At 44.7% G+C, this 12,330-nt stretch overlaps 1 protein-coding gene across 1 annotated transcript; it reads right to left on the bottom strand.

Moving 5' to 3' along the window:
* Window positions 1–4,328: 4,328 nt before the first annotated feature.
* LOC133897342 (disease resistance protein RGA4-like) lies at window positions 4,329–12,090 on the bottom strand. Its single transcript, XM_062338042.1, has 2 exons — window positions 11,006–12,090; window positions 4,329–6,874 (listed from the first exon to the last, which is right to left on the bottom strand). Exons 1-2 carry the CDS (start codon window positions 11,842–11,844, stop codon window positions 4,684–4,686), a joined length of 3,030 nt encoding a protein of 1,009 aa, XP_062194026.1. The 5' UTR covers window positions 11,845–12,090; the 3' UTR covers window positions 4,329–4,683.
* Window positions 12,091–12,330: the final 240 nt, after the last annotated feature.

Here is a 12,330-nt window from a genome sequence, read left to right as displayed (position 1 = left end):
ACGGTTTGAGATATCATGTGATGACTGTTGGTTAATAGCCATCTTTTTTCACTTGTACAGTTGTCACAGAGGTTCTAGTGATAGGAACTATACAGTTATAGTGACATGAATCGTCTGTGTTATGGATTACTACATACGGTTTGAGAGGTGTTTGTAATGATTGTTGGTTATCAGTAACAAAATATCAGACAGTTCAGAAAGTATGCGATGACAATTAAGAGTCGTCTCTGATGACCCCATGCGAGGTAGTGTGTGTTGTGGCCCTTCATACTCATGCATTGCTTGTCGCTTGGATTTGTAAGGGCTAGATGCCTCGTGACAAAGTTTGTACAATCATGGAGTTCCATCCTAACATGGTGAGGTTGACAAAGGCGTACCTGTTGTTAATGGTCACCTTTTTTTCACTGGTACGTACAACTGTGACAGATGATTATCAAGTTGAGAACCGTCTATGATGACTCCATGTCAGGTAATGAGAGGTGTTAGAGATATATTGTGTTTTACACTGCCTGTGAAATATCCCCATCTTATAAGGAGTTTTCTACATATTGTTGTACATGTATATTTACTAATTTATGATCTCTAAAGAATACAAATTGCTATTTCTAACATTGTATAAGAGCTAGTTTTCTTAGGGACTCAACAACTCGTTCCAATTTGGCTTCTCCCTGACCGGATCAGCATCTTCCTCGATCGGATCCGGCTCTCCCCGTTGGATATACCTCTTCTCCCACCGATTCTGATCTCCCATGCGCCGCCTTGCCAACCACGCACGCAGTCGTGCTATGCCCGCCCACACGCTGTCCCGCACGCCTATGCGCTGCCCGAGCACCGGTGCGCCTGCCTGCTTGCACGCCCACCCGCCGACACACTCGCCCGTGAGCCGCCGCCCAGGTCATGGCTGATCTCTGTCCGGATCCGGCTCCCTGCAAGATTTGCCTTGCCGACTGCGGTTGGATCGAGTCAGATTCATCGCCCCTCTACTTGCACGCTGACTCACGGACCACTACCGATGTCGACTCCCTGCTTGGTTTGCTAGCACCTCCACAGGCGGGATCTATCTCCTCTGGCATGATCTGTCGTTGCTGGCTCTGGCAATGCCATCGCTTGCATGCTCTCCTTCCTTGCATTTATGTCCTCTGATGTCCACGGATAGAGCCGTGAGGATAAGGTAGTAGCAAAAAAAAATTGCAGCCACTGCCACTTTTCTTTGCGCTCTCACCGTCGGTCACCGCTACTTTTTACGCTCTCACCTGTTGCTTGTCACATCTTCACGATGTTGTCGGGCATCATTTCAGTTCCTCGGTGTTCTGTGATCTTTGATTGTGTCAACTACCAAGATTTCATGTAGTATATGTATATTGACATGCGTGGGTTTCATCTTTAGGGTGTTCTCTCTGGCGACATTCCATATCCATCTTACCTTGTTCCTCCGACGGAGCCTGTGCAGCCTTCCACTGACTAAGCAGACAAAGTAGCTACTAAAGCTACCACCGTCTCCTATGATAAGGCTATCTCCACCTACCAGGATGTCTTGGAGTTGTATCGAGATTAGTTGTTTGATTGTGCACAGTGAATGGATGATGATGCTCATGCAGTGTCCATTCTGGTTACTAATGTTGAGCCCTGTTTTTCTTCTAAAATTATTGAGTTCTCTACTACCTTTCAGATGTGGACTCATCTTTGTCAGAACTATGAACCTTCTCAGGATGCTCTCTATCTGTTTGTTGTTCGTTAGGAGCAATCACTTTAGTAGGGTGATGCCACCGTTGATGTGTCCTACGCTCAAATATCAGCAGTGTGGTGTCAGTTGGACTCTCTTTGTTGCTGGTTGTCGCTCCTGTTAGTGTTGATTGGATCTTCATGATTAAAAGGATTTTCACCACCTCTATGATTTCTTAACTCGTCTTCGTCCTGAGTTTGAGTAGCGTCGTATTCAGCTGCTTGCACTCAGCTGCTTGCACGCCATCCTCGTGCCATGCTTATGGAGGCCCTTACAGAGTTGCGTTCAAAGAAGACTCATATGTGTGGTTTTGGATTATTACCACTTCCCTCAGTATTGACTACTTGTCAACCTGATGTGCCAACATCTTTGTCTACACTACCGTCTACTCCTTGTGTGACTCCTCCACCTTCTGGAACCTCCTCGGGTGGTGGCGGTTGTCCTCGCTGCACCTATTGTAGCCAAGATGGCCATGTTGAGGCAAACTGGTATCGAAAGAAGAAGCATCTCCGGCAACCCACTTCTACTTCTACCCTGACTACCTCCACTACCTCTTCAACTGATATTCAGTAGGAGATTGTGACGTTGCTTCGCCATCAAATTGCTACCTCTGCCTCCTCACCGACAGGTTCTGTCGCTCCCTCTTCTATCACTGAGAGACCACATTCCGCACAATCCGGTACCTTACCTTAGATTCTTGACTTAGGGGCATCTTTTCATATGATTTCTGACTCTTCCAGTCTATTGCTCTTTAGTATGTTCCCTCAGAACTAAGAAACCAAGTTGAAATATGCCTTGGTTTACTTGTGATGAGTGATTGATATTGGTATTTATTTGGTTTGATGATCTTCGGTTTTGCATGAGCTTTGATGTGATTTGAATTGATTTGGGATTTCATTTGAGCATATTGATTATAGACAAATTGGAATTGGAGTTGGAGATATGTGTTTTCTTATCTCATGATGTGCAGGTGATGGATGCAACTTGACGGTCAACGGCGGGATGATCAGGGCCAAACGAAGTGCTTGGTGTCGGACGATCAAGGAGGTCAGGTGGAGCAAGGGCGATCCTAGCTGAAAACGTGGAGGTCAAAAAAAGTATAGAAGGCTGATGGAGACGGCGTGTTGACAAAGTTAAACAAAAGAGATGCCGGTGCAAGTGACAAGGCGGCCTGAGGAATCAGGAGTGGGAGAGACTTGCCAGAGGTCAGGATCGCATAACAGAGTACACGCGTCGACATTGAAGCGCTTGCTTAAGGTGTAACCAAAGTGGCGAGTCACGCTTTGAGAAGCGTGCAGGCGGTTTCACGGTTTGGCCTCAAAATTGTGGGACGACTGGAGGAGTACGTGGCACCATCACAAAGCTTGCGTCGAGGCAAAGCTAAGTCGTGAAGGCACCATGACCTTCCGGTGGATGGAGGAGAAAATAGACCAAAATACCCTCGATGGTAGGTAGGAATGTACTACAAGAGAGAGGTATTTTGGGAAAAAGTTAAGAAACTTAGGGGTCAAGTTTTATAGTCCTATAAATAGAGGGGTAGGGTTGTGAGATGAGATGAACCAGCCACTTGAGCCCTCTTATGCCACACATTTGAGAGCCTAAAGTTAGGGTTTTAGAGAAGAAAAGGATGAGTGCTTAGCCTATATAATACGTGAGAGTTTTGAAAGATAAATCTTTGTAATTCACCTAAGACTAACCTCTGCTGCAATGAAATTTATTTTTCTTCATTTTATTGTGCTCACCTCCTTCTAGTTTTCCTCTATTAGTTCCCTTGCAAGTTTGCAAGTTTTTCGGTTTCCGGATTTGATTTTTGTTTTGGTTTTTGGGCTGAAATTTCAGCACCTTCTGAGGTCATTCTTTTTGTTTCTAGAGCCATAAAATTCGCATATACATGCTTATGTGATGGGATATTGAATTCTCTTGCCTCTAGACAATCAAGTTGGAGAGTTTCGTTACTCGGTGTTCATCTTTTCTTGTTTCTCTGCACGTTGTGATCTTTCGAGTGCTAAGACACATGGATTGATCTTAAATGGAACATATGGTTCATATATCATCCGTAGAGTCGTGTTGCCTCAATTTTCTCTTGTTTAAACTTCTCTCTATTTTTGCTTCCGCTTGAGTTTTGAGCTGCGTTGGGTGATCCAATAGAAGAAGACCATCAATTTCGTAATAAATTTGTTAAGGCGCATATTCAACTCCCCTCCAGTCACCAATCATGTTCCTACAAGAATTTTAGTTAGCTGTTTTTTTTTTTCACGAAGGCATAGAGTACAGCTCAGCACAGATTCTATCTCTTCGAACTCAGTGTGGTTGATCCCCAATGAATTTAAGAGGTGTTAGAGATATATTATGTTTTCTTGCGCCTGTGTAATATCCTCATCTTATAAGGGGCTTTCTGCATATTTCTCACATATACGTGTATATATATACTGATTTATAGCCTGTATATTGATTTATAGCCTCCAAAGAATACAAGTTGCTATTCCTAACCGGAGACACATTTGGTTTATTTTTTATTTATTTTTTTTGGAGAGGATCCTATTCACCCTGCTCTTGTCATATTCCCAGTCATCATTCGGATATTACTTAGTTAGCTTGAAATGTATTTGGCAAAAGGTAACGGGACATGCTTATCCGGTACAGAGTTCCTTAAACCTAACTAGACCGTACATACAACAGCAGTTCTGCATCTCTTATGTCTGAATGTAGAATACAAGGCGAATCAGCTGCATCATTGCAGTCTGCTACACCCAAGTAGCACAGTAAGACACATTCTGTGCCACAAAAATGGCCACTGTCGTACAAGATATAACCATCTTGGACAAAAAGCTATGTTGCGTTCGTGTAGCTATAGTATCCTCAATAGCCGGCTTGATTCTATTACAAAGGGCTTCTATCTTCAAGAAAGACACGGATGTATGATCATGAACACATACCAGAAAATGAGACGAGCAGAAGACTTACCAACTAACGACCAGGTTAATCAATGTGTTGAGGAGCTGGAATATTGCATGATGACATTGCGCCCCGTTGCCACCACCGGACGGATGATCTCTTGAAACCTCGAAGAAAGAAGGCTCTGAAAGTCTCATTTTTTTTAGACTAGAATCCAGTCCGCCATCTGAACTAGGTTGGTCTACAGTCCTTTTCCGCTTCTCCGTCATGGCACAAGGCCCCGGTTCCTCGCTTTCCATCGGATCAGCCGTTTCGAGCAACAAAACTCTGGGCCTATTTGGGTGGTTCTTTGCTGACCCTTCCCAATGTTGTCTTGTTTCTGCAGTTGCTTTAGAGTCAATTGTGATTTCCTTGAGGTATTTGAAGTTTCTGATCTTGATGCCTGAAAGGACAATCGGACCTCGACAGAGCAGCTGAAGTGAGACAATGTTTTGCAGAGCTCCTTGTTCGATGGTTGGCGGAGCTGAAGTGAGGCTTTGCACCGCAAAGCACAGGCGTCGTAGGCTTGGGAACTCCCCATGTTTGATTTCTAAATGCTCTAGTTGGTCTGCAATCAGTTTGAGGTAAAGCAATCTGCTCAAATTGACCACTGCTGATAGAAGATCCCGTGTCAATGTATCTGATGAAATGCACAACTCAGTGAGACCAGAAAGCAAGGCAACAAATGGCGGCAATCGGGGTAACTTGCCATGTAGCTTCAGCGACCTTAGATCATATTTGAAACCTTCGGGGCATGGTTCCAAAACAAGTGAATTCAGAAAATTTTCGGAGGGTTCTTCAGAAACAAGTGACAGAGAACGATCACTGTCCCTATCTATGGAAACCTTGTTGAATTGCTGAATGGCCATTGAGAGATCATCTATATAATTACTGCTGTTTGCAGCAGGTCTGCACCATATCTTAACCTTCCTCAGTTTATTCATATCACCCATAAGCTGCAGAAATCCATTTCTGTCGTCAGTGACAAATCCTGCTAAAGTCTGCAAGTTACTCTTCTTTCCAGATAAGAACCTTTGTAGTTTACTCATCTTGTTCACATTCTTCAGGTCATCTTTATCAAGCATAAATTTTCCAAACAGTTGAGTTAAGTGGGGAAGCTGAATGACCTCGATGGGCAACGATTTTATCCTTGTTCTCCTTAAATCCAGTGTCCCTAAGCAGTGCAGTCCTTCAATGCACCTCGGAAGTTCACAGACAGTACCCCCGAGGCTCAGATATTTCAGATGCCATAGTCTGCATATGTGTTTGAGATCATGGTCCTCCAAGACATTGCATTCTTCTAGATCCAAGACACGCATCAGCTTACACTTGTGAACATAAGAAATGACACCATCTGCATCCCCGAAGACCGTCAAAGATCGGACACGAGATAAATCTACGCCAGATTCCATGCATTCTGCCAGTTCACCACAATGGATAGAAAGGTGACGAGCATTATTAGCATCTATGCCAGGTCTCGGATTATCAGGAGATGGTGTCGCGATGAATCTCTGGGACAAGGACTTGTGCCGCACGAACTCGTGCATTATTCCATGAGTTTTGCACGTCTTGGCTTGCGAATTGTTTCTCGTGTCAACAGGGTGAATGATGTTCTTGTCGATAAGCTTATCAAAATTCTCCTCTGCGATATCCTGTTCGCTGCGAAGGGAGTCGCTTCGTGCATACCCTTCTGCTAACCACCGCCTGATTACAACCTTCCTCTTGAGGGGACGATTGTTGGGGAATATGCCAAGATACAGCAAGCAAGTTAGTGCATAGCCTGACAAACTGTCGTAGTTGCCGAGAAGCACCTTCCTTAGATCCGAGAAGTTGTCATGGCCATGATGCTTCTCCTCTAGATGAGAACCCAGGTTGCGGCATAGCTTTGCACACAGCTCTCCTGTGGGTTCACTTGAACTCTTCAAATAGTCGGAAACGCTGACCAGAGCAAGTGGAAGGCCATCACATTTTCCCAGCAGAGCTGCTGAACCCTGCTCCAACTCAGGTGACCTGACCCCGGGAAAGGCTATCTTCTTGGAGTCTTCTTCACCAAGAGTGTCCATTTGGTACACGTAACCATTGCCATGGCTGCACATATTAGCCACTGACTGAATAGTTGTTGTAAGTATTATTCTGCTGCTTGTACTGTTGTCTTCAAAGGCTGAGTTAACCGTGCTCCATTCATCCAACCGGATGTCATCGATCACAAATAAATACCTAACAATCAAATCGAGAAATAAGACTCAATTGTTGTGTAATAAAATATGAATCTTGCAGATGCAATGTTCAATCAGTGATTAGAGTGGATCATCAGAAAGAGAAAATAGATGTGATTTTTAGCCAGATTTATGGCGTGACATACTGGACTTCCTCTGATACAATGGGGTTTCTAAGCAGCCTACCGTGTGATGAGTTTTGATAGGCTGACAAAACTCTCTCAATTGAACGTTATCAATGAACAGAAATTATATATTATGGGGAGTAACGCTTATTTGAGGAAAAAAAACAGTGGGGCTTTTACACCACAGCGGCCCGAATGGTCAAAGACAATCAAGGTGTTAAGTTACAAGACAAGGGATAACAACCCCACGAATAGAAAAGGCACCTTAGCCGTCTAGGAAAAGGGCAGGTGTTCTTTGGTTTACTTGCTCCACGACAAGATTTGCCACTACTCCCCGTTGCTTTGCTGATGTTTGGAAGATGCATCAGTTAGGTTCCTTCCAAGTGTTTCACATAATATAAATGATAGGTCATTTAATCAGGAAGCTCTTTCTTTTTAAAAAAAAATGAGATTTATTAACTCTCATCGTTACATCAGGCTAATACAACAGCACAAGAGTTTACCCCTAACCTCTATATTACTAAGATGCACACAGCCAATAATGCCCTTCTTTGGGCACGGCCTTTGAAATCTCATAACACCACTCCGCCAAGGTGCATTGGGGTTGGATGGCAAGGTTATGAGCAATTCGAATTTTGTTTTGATATAGGGTCCAAGTGAAGAATTTGCACTTGTTTTCCGTCTTTACTTTCCAATGAGATTTGAGTTAAAAGGCACAATGAAGCCCCTGAATTGGGCCATGTAAGCCGACTTTGCCGTGTAGGTACCATATGTGGTCCATCTCCATGTAATGGTGTCTAGAGTGTTAGGGGAGACATGAACTTGCTGCAGCTGGTGACAATAAGTCAACAAACTCAGAAATGTGTGAGGAAGTTATAATTTTATGCCTAAGTGTCCTTATCCATCTCCCTTTTGTAACCTCCATGAGTGTTGGGATCTAAATCACAACACAATGAATATATCTTTTTTAGATACCAATTGTTCATGCCATCATATAAATGGAATGGGGGTATTTATAGTCATATTCTAACCATCCAGGTTCACATTACATTCGTGGTACTATAGATTGTACCATTACATTATTATAGGTTGTACCATCACAGGAAAATACATGTGTTAGTCGGTCTCATCCCTCTGAGCCCTTCATCTTGCATTAGGTGGACCATCGTCCTTCACCGACGCCTTCTATGACCTTTGTCCTCGTGGTCGGGTCTTTGCCCTTCAGGCCCTTCGCTCTGCCCCAAGTGGCTCTTGGGCCACACTGTTTCCTTTGGCTACCCTAGGTCCTAGAGTTCTAGGCCTTGGCCTTCGAACTCCTCACCTCACATCGGCTATCCTTTCGGCTCTATACCTACAAAATAGCTCCACTGTTGTGTTAGTGTTGCCGGTTACTTCCTATCTGAGATTGGCTGAGCCTGGCCGAAGTCACACAGGGGGTCTAATGTGGTACCATTCTCCTAACAGTGAGCACTATATGTTGTTTTTCCGTTTGACAAGGTTAAACAATGTGAGGGCATAGATTTGGGTGTCACCGATGGAGATGGTGGTGGAATCTTCAAAGAGGCTATGGTATGTGGCATCACACGATAACTCGGATTGGCCCATGGTTTTGAAGCACGTGTATAATCGTACAGAGCACTGCTGAACTTCTCCAAGTCAAGAATCCCTAGGTCACCAAGCTTGAATGGACGATAGACCTTTTTCCAATTGACCATACAATGTCCCCTATTAGCATTCTCTATGCTCTTTCCACATGAATGATCTTATGAATTTGCCAAGGATTTTATGCACCCTTTTGGCCAATGGGAAGACCATGAGGTGGTAGAAAGGGATGAAGGAAAGCACTAACTTGACTAGCATCAAGTGCCCAGCTTTGGACATTAGCCATCTACACCATCCTCGGAGCTGAGCCCTCGTTTTGTCGATGAGGGGCTGTAGGTGTGCCTTTGTAAGCCTTCAAATGTGTGGTTGGGGACCTAAGTAGTAGCACGGGAAGAGTATGATCTCACCCGGGAAATAGTGGATAATTTAGTCAGAGTTGACCTCCTCACATATAATCAGATGAATTAAACTCTTTTGAAGATTTGTCACCAACCCAGTTGCATGGCCAAAAGTGTCTAAGGCAAAAGGCCTACAACTCGTTTGGATCCGGATTGATGAAGATGACTGCATCGTCAGCATACAAATATACACGTAGCTTGACTAGGTGGACTCTGTTGGGGGAGAGGATGTCCTGTTCCGTGGCCTGCTCGATGATGCAATGTAGCGGGACAATGGCCAAAATGAATAATATGGGAGAGAGGGGTCTCCCTGATGGAAGCCCACATCCATGATTGAAACAATCACCTGGGTTGCCATTGAGCAAAGTGCAGGAGCTAACAATTTTGAAGAGGGTGAAGATCTATTCTCTCCATTTGAGACCAAAGCCTAGTCTTTGTAGGAGTTCCAAAAGGTATCCCCAATTGAATGAGTCGAAGGAATTTTCTATGTCAATCTTAAGAAATAGCGTCGATGTCATGGACTTGTGGAGACGACGTGCCATATTTTGCATGTAAATTAAAAGAAATTGTCATGGATGCATCATTTTTTGATAAAGGCAGTTTGACATGATGTCGTTGAGGTGCGACGCAAGTCTGTTGACGAGGAGCTTGGAGAATATTTTCACAATGCCATGGATAAGGCTGATGTGGGTCCATTTTCTTTGGCAAGAGGGCAATGTCGGCGGAGTTCAGGGCTTTGAAATTGGGCTAAATTCCTTTTGTGCCATTGGAACCTATATTTTTCCTTTATGTGCCATCCAAAATCTATGTTTCCCTTCTCTATTACTAGATAAAGTATGCTATCATTTCTATGCCACCCTTGTCACTTGGCTGTTATCATATTGATCCAATGGCATAGAAGATATTTCATATTTGTACTGTTATCACTTCACAGCATGATAACAGCTAAGTGACGGGAGTGGCATAGAAGGGATAGCATATTTGATCCAGTGGCAGAGAAGGAAAGCGTATATTTTTTTATGGCATAGAAGGGAAGAGTATCAGTTCCAATAGCATACAAGGAATTTATTCTTGAAATTGCCAGAGCGTAGCCCATGAAGGCATCGGAAAACCTTCATGATGTCATATTTGATAATATTCCAGCAAGCCTAGTAGAAAAGATGGTGAAGTTGTCCGACCCTGGAGCCTTGTCCTTTTGCATGGAGAAGATGGTCAACAGAAGAGTAGGTGGAGGTTAAGGCTAGAGTAAATTCAAATCGAACACATTTGTGGGCAGCTGGTGGCCGTGCCAATTGGGGTCATCCCCAGGCGGCCCCATGACGATAGATTTGAGTCTAGGCCGGGGAGGTAGTGGTGTTGGTGGTTGAAGCAATTGGGGCTGTGGGAGGGGTTTGGGCGAGCGGATCCGGGGTTGAGGTCGTTGTGATGGTGTTGGATTGCACGGATCTATGCTTGGTGATGGCCGGAGGTGTGGACTGGAGGCGGGTGGCACGGAAGAAGCGACAACAATGGTTGTGGTCGCCGTGGGGGTGACATGCGAGGTGAAATAAGATGGGACCATCTCTTCTCAGTATTCATGGGGAGTAAAGTTAAAGGAACATATGACCTAGGCCTTTTTTTCAGTTCACATATGACTTATGCTAGTGTTTGTGTATTTTCAAGGAAAAATGTCTATGGGTGCACGTTCACTCTTTTTACAATGGGTAAACATGTCTACTTCATTATAAATGAATAGATGGACACATTGAGTCCTTTATAAATGGGTAAACATAAAATTGATCTGGTGCGTGAAATGGTCAAAATTATACCATTTTGAGTAATATTACACCCAAAAGATATTAAATTACACCTTGTTAAAGATACTACATCTCTATTTTTAGAAGAAAAAATCTATTTGACCCACAAATTTTTAAAGGAGTCTAAATTTCAACCTACAAATACAAAAACGGGTAACTCAAGCTATATATGGAGTTGGAAAAAGGCAAAATAGGAAATGTGTTCGCGCACCTCTTATCGTTGAGGTATTCTTTGAGCGAGGCCTCAAGATGTTGGCTGTCAAAATCCATGGTGTCTCTGGGACGAACTTGCTGAAGTATATCACGCAGAATCCCCCTCATCCCATCTCTGGTCTTCGGCGAGTCGCCGGTGGCAGCAATCCAAGCACGGCAGTCGAATTTTGCCTTGGTCTGAGGGCTGTCGTAGACTGCCCTCGCGAGGGTGGTCTTCCCCAAGCCACCGAACCCCACGACTGAGATGACCCTCAGCTGCTCCGGCTCGCCGTCCACCTCGTCTAGCAGCGAGAGGAGCTCCTCCACAGGCTTCTCGAAGCCCACGGGCCGGTTGCGCGCGACGTGGGACGGTTTTGAGTATGCCGCCGTCGACGACAATCCACCGGGTTGACCACCGCAGGAAATAGAGCCGCCGTCGATGACCCGCTGATGCGCATCCTTGAGGCGCCTCTTGAGCTTTTGAATCTCGTCGGCGAAGCTACAACGGCTCTGAACCTTCTTCAGTTCGTGAGCGACCCGATGCACGAGGGCCCCCGCCCCGCCGCCGCCGCTGCGCTGCTTGCACCTGAGGCGATGCATGAAGCGGTCAACACAGTCCTCGATGTCGTGTGCCAGATCAAGTATCTCCTCTCTGTACATCCTTGCGACGGCCGTGCGGTCGTTCGGGCCCAAGGTGCGGAGCTGGTCGTCCATGGCGGCAGCGATCATGCGGAGATCCTGCTGGATAGACTGGGTCGCTTGCGCAAGGCCCTTGTGCTTGTTGTACTCCTTCTCCAGCACCAGGAAGAGCCTCCCCATCACGCTCTTCAAGAAAGCACTCGCCGCGGCAGACTCCATGAATGCGGCTGTACAAGGTGTGAATCTTGATTCGCTCCTCTCTACCGAGTCACATACCGGGGAAGAAAGACATTCCAGTACTTGGGTGGATGTGCCCAGTCACACACAGTAACAGAGCTGGTTAACAGTGCTAATCTGGTTATATATGGTACGTCGTCTCTCCTCTCACCTTCCACCTCCTAAGAGTTATATAAAGAAATGTAAAAAGGAAAACCTCCTAAAGCACAGATTTAAAACTAGCAACATTTCTTCTTTATCGTACCGACCTTCTTCTACCTCCGACGATATTTTTCTCTTGATGTTTTTTCTCCAAATATGTGTGTTATATTGTTAAATTCTTTGTTTTGCCTTAAGTTTAATATTTTTTCTTTTCAAAAATGAACTATCTTATTAGTATAACAAAATATCAGTATATTACTATGGTAGGAGGGTGTAAGAGGAGCTTGCCATTTTCTTTCCTGAATGGTGCTCTTATTCATAACATAG

This window comes from Phragmites australis, chromosome 17 (assembly GCF_958298935.1).
Source record: "Phragmites australis chromosome 17, lpPhrAust1.1, whole genome shotgun sequence".
Classification (NCBI taxonomy): domain Eukaryota; kingdom Viridiplantae; phylum Streptophyta; class Magnoliopsida; order Poales; family Poaceae; genus Phragmites; species Phragmites australis.
This window is presented reverse-complemented; position numbering and strand designations above follow the sequence as displayed.

Coding starts and splice junctions, on each gene's coding strand:
- LOC133897342 (XM_062338042.1), bottom strand. CDS start 11,844: ATGGAGTCTGCCGCGGCGAGTGCTTTCTTGAAGAGCGTGATGGGGAGG. Junction 6,875..11,005: donor GAATACCTCAACGATAAGAG/GTGCGCGAACAC, acceptor TTTGATTGTTAG/GTATTTATTTGTGATCGATG.